This window comes from Crocuta crocuta, unplaced genomic scaffold, assembly GCF_008692635.1.
Source record: "Crocuta crocuta isolate KB4526 unplaced genomic scaffold, BGI_CrCroc_1.0 scaffold119, whole genome shotgun sequence".
NCBI lineage: Eukaryota > Metazoa > Chordata > Mammalia > Carnivora > Hyaenidae > Crocuta > Crocuta crocuta.
Window position 1 is genome coordinate 2,710,001 of NW_027551562.1, and position 15,796 is coordinate 2,725,796.

Sequence of the window (15,796 nt, forward strand, 5' to 3'; positions counted from 1 at the left end):
GACAAAGCAGGCTGCAGAAGCATCCTTGCCGGTTGCCATAGAGAAAGGAAGCAGCAGAGTGACACGTGTGGCTTATCCGGTGATGACCATGCCTCGAAGGAGGCCGTGGACACGCGCGCTGTAGCACCACTCGCAAGAGCCTACCAAAACGACCCAAGCATCAATAGATGAGTGAATAGGGGCGCCTGGGTGGCTTAGTCGGTTAAGCATCCGACTTCCGCTTGGTTCATGATCTCGCGGTTCGTGGGTTCGAGCCCCGCGTCGGGCTCTGTGCTGACTGCCAGCTCAGAGCCTGGAGCCTCTTTCAGAGTCTGTATCTCCCTCTCTCTCTGACCCTCCCCTGCTCACGCTGTCTCTCTGTGTCTCTCCTAGAAATAAATAAAAATATTTTTTAGGGGCGCCTGGGTGGCTTAGTCGGTAAAGCGTCCGACTTTGGCTTGGGTCATGATCTCGCGGTTTGTGGGTTCGAGCCCCGCGTCGGGCTCTGTGCTGACTGCCAGCTCAGAGCCTGGAGCCTCTTTCAGTCTGTGACTCCCTCTCTCTCTGACCCTCCCCTGCCCACGCTGTCTCTCTCTCTCTCTCTCTCTCCTAGAAATAAATAAAAATATTTTTTAAAAAATAGATGAGTGAATAAAGAAGATCCTGCCATGTGCGCTGTCATGGATAAACCCAGGGGACGTCACGTGAAGGGAATTAAGTCAGTCATAGAAGGACAAATGTGCATGACTCCACTTACACAGAGGCACCTATAACTGTCGGTCATAGAAGCAGAGGGTAGAAGAGTGGCTTCTTGGGGCTGGGGGTTGAGGGGACTGCTGTTCAGTGAGTATAGCCTTTCAGTTACGCTAGATGAATCCCTTCTGGAGATCCACTGAATGCTTCACAACTGAGCTGTGCACTGCACAATTTGCTAAGAGGGCAGATCTCATGGTGATAGTTCTTAGCACAAACAAGCACTCACACACTCGTACGCACACACGGGGACCCAGGGAAAGTGTGGAGTTGTTGGATATTCCTACCACCTCGATTGTGGTGACGGTACCACAGGCATTTGTGTCTGTTCAAACCCACCCAATGTACACGCTCAATATGTACAATTCTTTGCATATCGGTTGTATCTCAATAAAGCTGTTAAGGGAGAGAAAGAGAGAAGCCGATTGGGTCAAATTCACACAGAAGTGAGAAAGAGCTGAGAAATGTCATGGCTGATTATTTCTTCAAGCATGACGCCTAACTGAAATCCACAGAGATATAGATGGGAGAGAGGTGAGAAACGTAAAAATGTTCCTGGGCTGTTTGTTGCCCAAGCCCGCCTTGTTGAACTTACGGCGTTGCACTGGAAGCCAGATGATCGAAAAAAATGTGCCCGTGTGGAATACGAGAATATTACACAGAACTTTCTAGAAGAAGGGATGGCACTAAAGAGGGAAACTACAAAAAATAAAATCTTAGCATTAAAGAATGATCAAGGCATTTTCATCCGTGGAAAGACAGGGTTTGCCCCCAATGTACCGTCTCCCTAACTGACATTTGATTTTTGTCTCCACCCTTAACAATAAATGAGAGGCTCCTAATGCAGATAAGTTTCAGCAAATAGCTTTTGTATTACATTTGAAGATATTAATTTCGTTTCTCCTGATTTATTCATAGTCAATGTAGCTTCCTTCTGTTTTATTTTTTAAAAAAATTTTTTGATGTTTATTTATTTTTGAGAGGGAAAGAGAGAGAGAGACACAGCATGAGCAGAGGAGGGACAGAGAAAGAGGGAGATACAGAATCTGATGCAGGCTCCAGGATCTGAGCTGTCAGCACAGAGCTGCACGCCGGGCTTGAACTCACGGACTGTGAGATCAATGACTTGAGCCGAAGTTGGATGCTTAACCAAATGGCTCCCCTACTTACTTCTGTTTTAAAAGGATCTATTTCTCCCAAGCATATTTCCATACGCTTGCATGTAAAATGGGCATTGTTGTTTGCCGTGGAGGGAAACACAAAGCCACATACAGATGTTGTCATCAGAGATATTTATAGGAGAGGCGTTCACTCTGGAGAAAACCACAGACCTCAAGCTGGGAAGCTCTGCCTGAGGATGTCCAGCCTTTCTTTCCTTGGACTGGAAGAAGTGGAGCGGGCAGTCCTGCTCAGTCCTCCCTGCACGAAAGCGTTATCTTCTTTCAATATGACTCACAGGCTCTGGGAATGTCTCCCAAACTGCAGCCTCAGGGTCTGGGAAGCTGCAAAATGCCAAGGCTAAAAAATGAATTGCAACTGATGAGGAAGGTGTCTAGACACAGCTGCAGAAGGGGTGAGCTAAGGATAAGACAGGCAACCAATAAAAATCCTTGTTAGTCTGAAAACTGAGGGACAAGAAAGTTTAGGGGAAGAAAGTTTTGATTGCATCCGTGGCCCGGAGAGAAAACAGCAGAACAATTTAATTTTGAATTTTTCGTGAGTCTTCTAACGAGGCGACATTTGCGGAGAAAAATAAATTGCTGATAAAAGTCACGGGGCCTTGGGCAAATCCGGAAAACAAGAAGCCTGGGGAAGATTTGATTACAGTTGACAGCAGATGAAGGATTTCAAAGTCCTGTGTGCACCCGGTTGCCTAATGAATGATTTTGGAGGGGGGTGGTTTGATTTGTTATATTTAGAAGATATTTGGAAACCATAAGAATTTGAGCAAGATATCTCACACTCAGGCAAGCTCTGCTGTGGTCCAATTGCTTTCCAGTTGTTTGGACATATTTCCATGTGGCAACCACAGGAAAACTAGACAATAAATTTCCAAATCTGTGAAGCACTATCTTGAGAACAGCGATTCCCAACCTTCCAGCACTGAAACTTCATTTTCCTGATTTTTGCTGTATCCGGGAGCCTGCTTACTCTTAGCCATTTTTAATATTTTCTCTCAATTGTTTCGTTAAACCCCTTACTGTAAAGGACACTTGCCACTGATCACTTAAATGCCGCAAAGAGAAAGCAACTGTGAAATGGAGCACAATGGAAATGAGAGCTTATTTAATTTGCCCTAAATACTGTTGTACCAGAAAGCTCTGAGCCTGTTCTTTGTTCAGAGAACTTTGTGAAAACAAGAGTATCCAGAGTTGAACCTTAAAGTGGCCAAGATTCTTTTTTTTATAAGTACATTGTCAAATTGGCTTACATACAACACCCAATGCTCATCTCAACTAGTGCCCTCCTCAATGCCCACCACCCAGTTTCCCCTCTCCCCCGCCCCCCCCCATCCACCCTTAGTTTGTTCTCTGTATTTAAGAGTCTCCTGTGGTTTATCCCCTCCCTTTCTGTTTGCATCTATTTTTCCCCTTCCCTTCCCCCATGGTCTTCTGTTCAGTTTCTCAAGATCCACATATGAGAGAAAACCTATGATATCTGTCTCCCTCTGACTGACTTATTTCACTCAGCATAATACCTTCCGGTTCCATCCACGTTGCTGCAAATGGCAGGATTTCATTCTTTCTCATTGCCATGTAGTATTCCATTGTATATGTAAACCACGTCTTCTTTATCCATTCGTCTGTTGACGGGCACTTAGGCTCTTTCCATGGTTTGGCTGTTGTTGAGAGTGCTGCTGTGAACATTGGGGTCCATGTGCCCCTAGGTATCAGCACTCCTGTATCCCTTGGGTAAATTCCTAGCAGTGCTATTGCTGGGTCATAGGGGAGTTCTATTCTTAATTTTTTGAGGAACCTCCACACTGTTTTCCAGAGCTGCTGCACCTGTTTGCATTCCCACCAACAGTGCGAGAGGGTTCCCGTTTCTCCACATCTTCGCCAGCATCTAGAGTCTCCCGATTTGTTCATTTTAGCCACTCTGACCGGCGTGAGGTGGTACCTCAGCGTGGCTTTGATTTGCATTTCCCTGATGATGAGGGACACTGAGCATCATTTCATGTATCTGTTAAAGCCACCAAGATTCTAAACTGAACCTTTCTCCTTGGTTGTGTCAGAAGGACTGAGGGAATCGTAAAAGGTGTCTCTGTCACTGTGAGATTCAGCGTTCATGACCTCTGTGTCCTAGAGATGTCTGTCCCCCCCACTCCCAGCCCACGTGTTGGGAAATGCTGCTTTAGAACCGAGAAGAGACTGGCCTTGTGTACTCCAGAAAGCCAGCCTAGAACCGAAGGATGGAAACTTTTCAAAAAGCACGTGATAGGTCAACACAGGTAAGCCACTGCTGTAGCGGCATCACCAGTGAGAGGAAGAGGCAGGCTTAAGAAGTCACAGCAGTCCAAAAATGGGCAAATTCAAGGAGACAGAGGGTAGACTTGAGGTTGCCAGGGGCTGGGGTTGGGGAGGGGACACAGGGATTAGGGAGCGACTGGTAAGGAGTGTGGGGTTTCTCTTTGGGTTGGCGAAAATGTTCCAGAATTAGAAAGTGATCATGGTTGCCTGGTGCAGTCACTGTGGAGAACAATATGGAGGTTCCTCAAAAAACTAAAAATAGAACTACACTCTGTATTGACCCAAAGAATAGGAAAACATTACTTCAAGAGGATTCATGCACCTCGAAGTTTATGGCAGCATTACTTACAAGAGCCAAGACAGGGAAGAAGCCCGAGTGTCCATCAGTACGCGAATGGATACAGAAGGTGTGGTGCCTACACACAGTGGGATATTACTCAGCCATAAAAAAATGAAATCTTGCCATTTGCAACAACATGGATGGATCTAGTGAGTATAATGCCGAGCAAAACAAGTCAGTAAGAGAAAGACAAACAAATACCATACGATTTCACTCCCATGTGGAATTTAAGAAACAAAATAAGCGAACAGCAACAACAAAAGAGAAAAGCCAAGAAACGGACTCTTCACTATAGAGAACAAACAGACAATTATCAGAGAGGAGGTGGCTGGGGGGATGGGTGGAATAAGTGAAGGGGATTAAGAGTCGCTTATGATGAGCACTCAATAATGTATAGAATTGTTGAATCCCTGTATTCTACACCTGAAACTAATTTAACACTGGATGTTGACTATACTGGAATTAGAATAAAATTTTTTTAAGTGGTCATGGCTGTACAAATTACCTTGCGAATATAATTTTAAGAGTCACTGAATGGTACACATTAAAATGGTAGATTTTATGACATGTGAATTGTATCTTAATTAAAGGGTAATTAGTGCTTTTTAAAAATATTTATTCATTTTTAAGAGACAGAGACAGAATGAATGGGGGAGGGGCAGAGAGAGAGGGAGACATAGAATCCGAAGCAGGTTCCAGGCTCTGAGCTGTCAGCCCAGAGCCCAATGTGGGGCTGAAATTCACAGACGGTGAGATCATGACCTGAGCTGAAGTCGGACACCTAATCGACTGAGCCACGCAGGCTCCCCAGTGCTCTTTGTTACTGTAGGCATTTGTGCCCATCTGTCAGGAGTGCCAGGAGTAGGTAAGATGACCTCTACGTTGCCTTCTAATTAAAGATTCCATACATATCTTATTTATCAGAAACCTTAAAGCTACAGGACTCTTGAATTGACTTCTTTATTAAGCTGTGCACCGTCAATCATATTCTCCTCTCTGATGACATCACATTCTTCTGGTTCTTTGCCTGAGAAATATTCCCCATATAGCATAGTGAGCCTATGCTCAAGACTCTTGGGACTGAATCCAGGTCACGCTATTTACTAGTTGTGTGCCCCCAGGGAAAGGATCCAGCCTGCCTTAGTTTCCTTCTCCGTAAAATAGAGATAAGAATAATATTCCCTCCATGTTGTTGTAAATGGCAGGATTTGCTTTTTAAATAATGCCGAATAATATTCCCTTGTATGTATAGACCGTATTTTCTTCACCCATTCACCATTGATGGGCACTTGGGTTGTTTCTATGTCTTGGCTTCTGTAAATAATGCTGCCATGAACATGGGAGGGAGGAACTCTCTTTGAGATTCTAATTTCAACTCCTCTGAGTCCATGCCTAGACGTGGGATTGCTGGATCATATGGTAGTCCTGTTTTTAATTTTTTGTGAAACCTCCTCATTGTTTTCCATAGTGGCTGGACTCATTTGCATTCCCACCAACCGTGCACAAGCGTTCTCTTTTCTCCACGTCCTTGTCAACATGGATGGATCTAAAGGACGTTACGCTCAGTGAAGCAAGTCAGACACAGCAGAAGTACCACATGATTTCAGTAGACCATGTGTCAGCTGTGCAAGATAAGTTCTAGCGATCTATTGCATAGCACAGAGCCTATAGCTAACAATGCTGTGTTGTAGACAAAATGCTGCTAAGAGGGTAGGTCTTGCATTGGGTGCTCTTAATACACGAGTGTGTGTGTGCGCGCGCATGCGCGCGCACACACGCACACACACACACAGGAATAATACACCCTCACAGGCATTGGAGAGAAAAGAGGTACATAATACAGATTGGTTGGGATGGCGCTGGTCCATGGCACTGATTACTGCAGGGAAAATTATAACTGGAGTTTCCGTTCAACCTCCTTGGTTCCTTTCTAACTGCCCTTTCTGCTCATTCATGTTTTCTGTAGTAGATCCCTTTATTCCAGAGACCTCTACTATTTCTCATATTGGCTTTCAAAGCAGTATCTCTAGGCCCTTCCTTGCTCTGGAACTCCTTTGTTACATTTCCAAACCTCCCCTGGCCGTCTTTCTACTTCCCATTGGTGCCTCAAATTCAGCACATATGAAATAGAATTCATTGTCTCATTTCTTGACCCAAATCTGTCTTTCTCTCTCTCTCTCTCTCTTTTTTTTTTTGCCTTTAAGAACTAATATGTCCTGCACAGAACACCAGCCCCCATGCTAATATGTACTTTTCATGAATTCGTGCATTTCATCCTCACAAAAATTCTATGTGCTACTATTTTTCTCTCTTATATATGAAGAAATGGAGGTCATAGGGATTATTAACTTGCCCAAGAACACTGAAGTTGGAAAAGATGGTGTCAGGACTTGAACCCAGGTCCATCCAGCTCAAAAGCCTATCTTCCTCATCACTCCAGCAGTACTGTCTTCCAGGCCTCCGTGATGGCAGAACTTTTCATGCAGTCCCCTTCCCCAGCCTTCTTTGAGCCCTCCCACTTCTTATCATTACATTCAGTCATTCAACAGCCTGTCCATTCTGCCTTGAAGAATATTCCTTAAATCTCCTCCTTCCTCTCTATTTCCAGAGCCACGTTCTTTAGTAGGCCCGCTGGTTTTAATTGCCCTTGAGCTTTCACTTGGTATTCCTCATATCTTTCCTTCATGTTACTGTAAAGGTAATCTTTGAAAATTCAAATCTGGTCATGTTATCGCCTCGCTTAAGAGCCTTCTAAGATACCCCTGATTGAGTAGGATAAAATCCAAACTCCTCAACACAGCACAGACGGTTCTCCAAATATATCTTCAGTCTATCTTTCCGAGCTCATTCCCCACCTCCCTGCCTCTTTCTCTTTCCTTTGTGCTGTTTATACATCTCTGTTATTGTAAGACCTAGGATATACTCAATTTAATTAATCTTGTGTTCGTATAAGAATTATGTCTTTGCTTCGCAAGCGCTCTGGTTTTGAATTAATCTAGTATCGCACTCATACACACATGCACAAGTGCATTTAAAACCTTAATCATGTTGTGCCAATATTCATTTCCTGGTTTTGATAATGACTGCGTATAGTTGAGTAAGTCGTAACCAGTGAGGAAAGCTGGATAAAGTAGACGCAGACCTTCTCTGTATTATTTTTTGCAACTTCTCATGAATCTATACTTACTGAAACTTAAAAAGTTTTTTTAAAAAATTACTGTAGCATTGTGTTTTTTGCCCAGGAAGCAGGTTGAGAAAAATTCAAGACATGTAAGTGTTCTACCTTTATTATTATATTGTTGTATTACAGGACTCGGCTTGCTTGATCTTGGAGCTTGGGCTACGAGGCATATGTTGGATTTCATCTTGGAAAGAAAAGCAAAACCCTTACTAGCACTAGAGCAAAGACCAGGCTTTTGAACCAGACAGACCCACGTTGGATTCCAGTTCTGCTGTTTATAAACTAAATGAACTTGGGCAAGTCACTGAACTCCAAACCTCACTTTCACTGTAATTATAAAAAATGATGATCATATGACCTACTTGCTCGAGGGTTTGGGGATATTTAAACAAGGTAATGTATATAAACAAGGTCATAAACTATAAACTTAAGCAGGACGGAATGTACAGTACTTAGCTTATAAATAAACATGTTTGATTTCTCTTTCTCTTGGGCCACATGAGCAAATCCTGTTGGCTCTTTTTTTTTTTTCCTGCTGGTGCCATCTTTCTTTCTTTTTTTTTTTTTTTTTTTTTTTTTTTGTCTTTTTAAGTGTTTATTTATTGTTGATAGAAAGAGAGACAGAGTGTGAGCAGGGCAAGGGCAGAGAGAGAGAGAGGGAGACACAGAATATGAAGCAGGCTCCAGGCTCTGAGGAGACAGCACAGAGCCAAACACGGAGCTCGAGCCCAGGACCCGTGAGATCATGACCTGAGCCCGAGTGGGACGCTCAACCAGCTGAGCCACCCAGGGGCCACATGTTGGTGCCATCTTTGAAATGTATCCAGAATCCTACCACTTCTCACCTCTACCTGCTATCATCTTAGTTCAAGCTACTTTTATCTCCTCACTGAATCACTCCAACAACCTCCTAACTTGTTCCCTTGCTTCTGCCCTAATACCTCTTACATTTAATCTGAACACAGCAGCCAGAGGTAGCTTGTCAGTGTGTAAATTGAATCATGTCATTCGCGTGTCCAAAATCCTCCAATGGGCTCTCCTCTCACTCAGAGTAGAAGGCAAAGCCTTCGAAACGGCCTCCCATTGCCCCGTCCCTCTCTACGTGCACCATATGGATGCCTCTGCCATCCCATCTTCTCTCCTCCCCCCTCCTACTCAGCCCCGGATGCTCCCAGCTCCGAATCCTTATGCTTCCATTTCCTTGCATTTCCTAGGTTGTTCATTTCCCCGATGCTCCACTCTCACTTTTAAGTCATTGCTCGGAAGTCATTCTCATGAGGCCGCCTTAGTCACCCTACTTAAACATGCAATCCCATCTCTTCCTCCTTTGTTGTTCCTTATACCACTTACCACTTTTAATGTGCTGTGTAATTTATTTGCTTTCCCTCTCCCCTGACAGGGATGTAAGTTCCTGAACAAGTTTGCTCACTGTGTAAGTTCCTGAACAAGTTTGCTCACCGTGTAAGTTCCTGAACAAGTTTGCTCACTGTGCTCCAGTGCGTAATATGGTGCCTGATACATAGCTGACCCTCAATAAAATCTTCTAAGTGGATGAATGAATGAATGAATGAATGAATTCCAGCAGAATGAGTGACATAAGCAAAGCCACAGAGGTGTGGAGGACCGTGGTCCACTCAAGAAATGGAGAGCAGATAAGTATGAGCAGAGTCAAATGTGTGTATGTGAGGAACCAAGTCCTTCTCTGTCCCTTCCCAGGAGACATCTTGAAGGGTCCTCACACCCCATGTCTCCATTTCCTTATCTCCCACACTCTTCACCTTCCCGCTCATTCTCTTCCACCGCTTCCACTTCTATCGCTCCACCACCAGTAACCTCCAGGTTAGTAAAGCTAGTTGCCATCCTGTTTTGACCTTTGGACACATATTGCCGCTGTTGACTGTCCCGTCCCTCTGGAAGCACCCCATTTTCCTTTGAGTCTCACTTCACAACACTCTCCTGGTTTTCCTCTTACTTCTCTGGATGCCTCCTCTCTACCCTTTTTGCAGGCCAATCTGGTCCTATTCACCCAACCATTATATTCCATCCTAGGCTCCCTGTTTGCCAACTCAACCCTCTTCCTAATCTCTCGCATCCTCTCCATGGCTTTGGGAACCACCTGGACGGAGGTGACCCGTGAACGTATACCTCAACTCACACTGCCCTTGGAGCTCCACATTGACTTGTGCCTTATGTCCCAAAGGGACTTAAACTCTACATGTTCCGAACCATGCATGTGGTCTTTGCCCATCCAGGAAACCTTTTCCCTAGATCCCTTAGACCTAGCCATTTTGCCTCTGGAGTCCTGAATGCTCTCATCTTTCCCCTTTGCCCAGAGAAGCCTCTCTTATTTTTGAGAAATCTGTTCAAATGCCACTTCCACAGGGATGCCTTCCCTGAATTTCTGGGTGGGTGAAATCTCCCATTACATCATCTACTTTTTTGTCATGGCATTTCCCATAATTATTTTATATTTGTTGGTGTAATTATTTCACAATGGTCTGAACTTCACCCTCCTGCCCCAGCCAACTAGAGGCCGAGGTTATATTATTTGTATTGACTCTTGTGTCCTCAGACCTAGGACATGGTCTGGCAGGTGGTAGGTGCCCAATAAATATCCACTGTTTCCATTCTAGTAATAAAAATAATTGGAACCCTAAATTCTTGAGGGATTGAACTATACTTGACATTCATTGTCCCATTTAATCTTTAAGATATGCTTTGAGTTCACATCATCGTGTGTATACACATATATGTGTATCTATACATACATATTTAGATACATTAATATTGCATTATGTATATTACACATACATTTAACATGCATACATGTGTACATATATGATATATGTGTATATCTAATATATACATATAGCATGTATTTCAACAGGAATATATACATTATTATTATATCCTGTAAATACATCTTGTTTTAAAAACAAGGAATTGTGACATAGCAAAGTTAACTCTCTTAATGTGCCCATACTGGTACTTGGGCCCCAATTCCAGTATCTTTTCTCCATCCAGATCCCATATAGAGAAGACACATTGAAAATGTGCAAATATTTTTGAGGTATTATCTACTTAATAATTTACACATTTAAATTAGGCTGTTTTGGGGGCACCTGGGTGGCTCAGTTGGTTGAGCATCTGACTTTGGCTCAGGTCATGATCTCATGGTTCTTGGGTTCAAGCCCTGCATTGGGCTCTGTGCTGATGGCTCAGAGCCTGGAGCCTGCTTCACATTCTGTGTCTCCTTCTCTCTCTGTCTCTCAAAAATAAATATGTAAAAAAAATTTTAATTAGGATATTTTGTGTGACGTGAACACATATGTATTTTGGACAATATAAGTAGTATGGAGAGAGCTTTAGGCAAATTTTTTTTAATACAAAGGGTGTTTTTAAAATTTTTTTATAGTTTATTAGTTATTTTGAGAGAGAGAGAGAGAGAGAGAGCAAGTGTGCAAGCAAGGGAAGGGCAGAAAGAGAATCCCAAGCTGAAAGCACAAATGAGGCTTAATCCCACGATTCGTGAGACCATGACTTGAGCCAAAACCCAGAGTCAGACACTCAACAACTAAGCCACCCAGATGCTTCTTAAGTGACTTTTAAAAATATGGCCCGTTCCTTCTATGAAGAGAAGGTTATCTCTGGAATTTACATTTGGTTCAGGACCACATGGTTGCTGCTGCCCATTTGCAAATGATATTTCACTGTGGAAAAGGTGATTCAAACTCACCGATTTCATGGCAATGGTGCATGGCCAGCCTCCTGACCCCCTCCAAACAGGTGTCCTGACTTAGGGAAGAGTCCACATCACCAAAGATATTTCCAGGCTGCCAGGATTTAGAGGCGCCAAGGTTGAAGAGATTAGAAAAGGAAGGGCGGATTCTCTTTTTCTTTTTAAATATTCTGGAAATAAATGAAAGTAACATGATGCATAATGAATAACAGCCCCCTCTGGTTCAAAAGCAAGAATGTGGTGAAAATGATTTGATGCGTAGAACCCATGTGTGAAGTTCATTTCATTTGTTCCCTCTGTTAACCTCACAGAAGTTTCTTAAACTTCTGTGTGTCCAGGTGCCTGGATCAATACCAAAGATACTGAAATGCAAGATAAAACCTTGGGCACAAAATGTTCACAATCCATTATAAGAGAGAGGCAAGGACAATGCAGACGAAGCTAATGCCTTCATAGAGCTTATTCTGTGCCAGGTGTCTTTCTTGGTTTACATACAATAACTTTGATTACCCTTGGAACAGCCTTGTGTGGTAGGTACTATAGATACCTATTGTTCAGATCAGGAAACTGAGGCACAAAAGGCAAGTAACTTGGCTGAGGTCATCTAGTAAGTGTCGTAACTGGGAAACAAACTGAAGAAGGCTGGCTCTATGGCCTCTTCTCTGGATTACAGTGCTGTGTAGGGGGTGTGTCCTCTGACGGAATTAACCAGAGGCTGCACTGAGAGCACTATGAGAGGCATTGCTGATCAGGATTCAAGGGAGGCTTTCCGCAAGAGGAGATGTCTGTGCTGCATAGGATTGTCTGTTCTCTTCACTGAAGAGCAGGTAGGTCTTATATTGAGGCATGCCAGGAAATGAGGCTGGAGAGGTAAAAATAAGGCAGGGAATGAAGAACTTTGAATGTGACAATAATGGAGAAACTTGAATGTCGTTAAGGAGTTGGATTTTCATGTCAGAGCAAAGGGAAACCACTGGGCACCATGGCGACGTGATTTGTTCCGCATTTCTGAAAGATTTCGCTACTCACCCATCCACACTCCCAGCAACCTGTCCTCTACATTGTAATCAGTGTTATTGTGCTCAGGATAAATCTGGTCACTTGTCAATGGCTCCTCTTTCCCTACAGAACAAAGCCCGACCCCCTTAGCTGTACTTGAAGGTTCTCTTCTCAGCCCCTGTGTCTGCTCAGCCTTCTCTCATGTTCCTTCCACTCTGAACTGTATCTCTGCCAAACCACCTGCCATATTCCAAATTGCTCAGGGTATCCCAGTGCTCGATGCCTGTTCCCTCTCTGGAAGTCTCCTTTGCTACTTTGTTTTAACTAAGATCCTGCGTCTCTCCAGACTCAAATCAGTCTTCATTCTCTCTAGGAATCTCGTTTTAACCTGTTTCCTCAAGTGAAATAGGCTTCCCTTCTTTTTCTTCTGCACTGTATTCTCTCAGACCTCTACCCTGGCACCCGGATCTCTTGATCACCTTGGTTTAGGATCAGCTATCCTTGCCCCTTATCGGCCTTTACACTTCCACAGTCTGAAGCGGGAATGGGCTCTCATAAATGAAAGCTAAATGAACAAATGAACGAACGAATGAATAATTAGTGGATGGATTGGATTTTGGATTCTTTTACAGGTTATCCACTACTTACCTAACTAAATTCTCCTTGTAAAGAACACTGGTCTGGGGTGGGCTCAGAGTTATATTGCCATCTTCGCCACAGAGGAAACTGTCTTCCGTCCAAATGTAGTAGCCATTGGAGAGGAGTCTGGGACTTCGGCGACAGGTAACATGGGAGCCTGTCAAGAGATCTACAGGGCAGCATTCAAAGGAACTGTCACCATCCAGGAAATCACAGGCAAAACTAAAGAGGGAAGAAGGAAAGTGGTTTACACCTCTATCCACTACATCCAGGCCTGTAACAACCACAATTCTACCCACCATGAAGGAAAATAGCTCTTAGCATTCATGGCTACCTCTTTTATTTTTTTCATTTAATTTTTTAAATCTTTATTTTATTTTGTTCTTAACTTATTTTTGAGACAGAGCACGAGTGGGGGAGGGGCAGAGAGAGAGAGAGAGGGAGACACAGAATCTGAAACAGGCTCCAGGCTCTGAGCTGTCAGCACAGAACCTGATGCGGGGCTCAAACCCACAAACCGTGAGATCATGACCTGAGCTGAAGTCAGCCGCTTAACCGATTGAGCCACCTAGGCGCTCCTAATCTTTAGTTTTGAGAGAGACAGAGCATGAGTGGGGGAGGGGCAGAGAGAGAGGGAGACACAGAATCTGAAGCAGGCTCCAGGCTCTGAGCTGTCAGCACAGAGCCGGACACGGGCTCCAACTCACGAACTGTGAGATCATGACCTGAGCCGAAGTCAGATGGTTAACTGACTAAACCACCCAGGCACCCCTCATGGCTACCTCTTTGCATGCATGCATTCAGCCACCCGAAGAATGTCACTCCTAACCTAGGCTTCATCTCAGTAATGAGAGCATTGAACAACAGGGCATTTAGTGCTTCCTTCTGTTTTAAACATTTTGATGAAAACATTACAGCTAATCAGTCTCCTCACCATATGATGCAACTATACCCTTGACATTAATTCATTTTCTTGGATGGAAAAATTGCAGAATGGCCTAATCGGGATGCTTATTATATGAGCTTATTATTATAAGCTCTTTGGAAGTGTATAGTCTCCACCCCCTTTCTCTCCAACCGCCGTATCCTTACTCCTTCCCCATAATAGATAAATTACGACTGTGCAGCCTTCAGACATATGAGTTACAGGGTGGACATGCAGTCAGAGAGATCTCTTTGACTTTGGCCAATTTCCCTCTTGGTCAGATGCACCAATGACCGTACAGTTTGTGGTTTGGTATCCAGGGAAAGTTCTTAATATTTAGTTGGGTAAATATCCAGGTGTCTTAGGTTTGAAGAACCATCATATGCCTGTGTGATTGAAAGGTGACATCATGCCACATGCTCTACTGAATTTCTGATAAAGTTTTAAATGTAGAGGCCTGTCCTCAAGCAATAAATGCACTAAAATTAGTAAAAATACTGTTTTAAATGGATATTATTTGTTGAAACTGTACTGTGGACCTAGCTCATACTTCACACTTTATCTACTTTTCACTAACCTCCCCAAAAGCTAAGTATTGTAATCTGCATTGAACTGTAGGGAAATATATATATACCTTATATATAAGATGCAGACAGACAAATAACTTGGACATTTTATAATAGCTAGTAAGTGATAAGACTAGGATTTGGACCCCTATCTATCTGGAGTGCTCATTCCACGTGGCTTGCTAGTTCATCCTTGGCTGATTCATTTGCTGGTAGCAAGAGGCCTAGAATTTACAAATAAGGGTAGGCTCTTACACCAATGCATGATTCCTTCATACCATTGGCACATTTTACAAAATGCTAGGGAAAACATCAACTGAGGCCTGTCTAAGGAATAAAAGAGAGAAGAGCCGGCGGGGGGCGGGGGGAGGGGGAAGAAAGGAAAAGGAGACTTCATCGTAGAACTTGAACAAAACGGGTGACTCTACACGTTTTTGTAGAGCATGGCATTTGGCCAGCTTGCGCATGGCGTAGAATCGTGTTGCTCTTATAAATTGAGATAGTAGAGCGTATTTAGGAGAACCTCAGTTCGAGAAAAAGTAACCACCATTCATCAGTAGTCGGTGGTTTCTTCACTCCTGAAACAATTCACATTTGCTTATAGACTCACAACCATGCCCCTCCCCCGTTCCATTATTAGGTGATGCAACTTTTCATCTGGTATGTGCATGGGACTGAAGATTTATAGCCATTCCAAAGCAGGAGGAGGTCTCAGACTAACATTGCTAAACCAGGAACGCAATAAAATGAGGCACACAGGGAGAGAACGTGATGGATTTGTCTTGCAAAAAGTCCCATGGAATACCTCGGGAGAATGCATCCGGGAGACATCTCTCTGGTATATTCTCTCTCAGAGCCTGAAGAACCTGCATAAGCACATGGGAGAGAAGTGCAAATTTATCACACGTCCCCAGCATGCAGGACTGCAAATAAGGGGGGCTTTAAAGAAGGTGTGAATAGATCCCTCCTTGGCAGGGAACTCAACTAGTGTGGCCATGCAGTGAATCAGGACTAAGCCAACTTGTCACGGGAGCCAGAAATGACCCAGGGGCTTCTGTCATCTGTTTCTTCTCTCACTCAACATTCCTGTAGAGGTTTCTTAGCAGAGGATGAGGCAATAATGAACTATTAGCATCAAACTGACTCATCAAGAAAGGGAGGAAGAAATTATCTTGTGTGAAGCTGTAGAAAACCAAAATCAATTA

The 15,796-nt window shown here is 43.6% G+C and overlaps 1 protein-coding gene across 2 annotated transcripts in view; it reads right to left on the minus strand.

The window, feature by feature from the left end:
- TMEM71 (transmembrane protein 71) overlaps positions 1-15,796 on the minus strand; it is a 32,016-nt gene that overhangs the window by 13,559 nt on the left and 2,661 nt on the right. For both annotated transcript variants that reach the window (XM_077749952.1, XM_077749953.1), the window contains exons 3-5: positions 15,397-15,457; positions 13,110-13,322; positions 11,460-11,632 (exon numbers count right to left, since the gene is read on the minus strand). In XM_077749952.1, the coding sequence (XP_077606078.1) occupies positions 11,460-11,632; positions 13,110-13,322; positions 15,397-15,457 (447 nt within the window). The remainder of the gene's footprint in view (positions 1-11,459; positions 11,633-13,109; positions 13,323-15,396; positions 15,458-15,796) is intronic.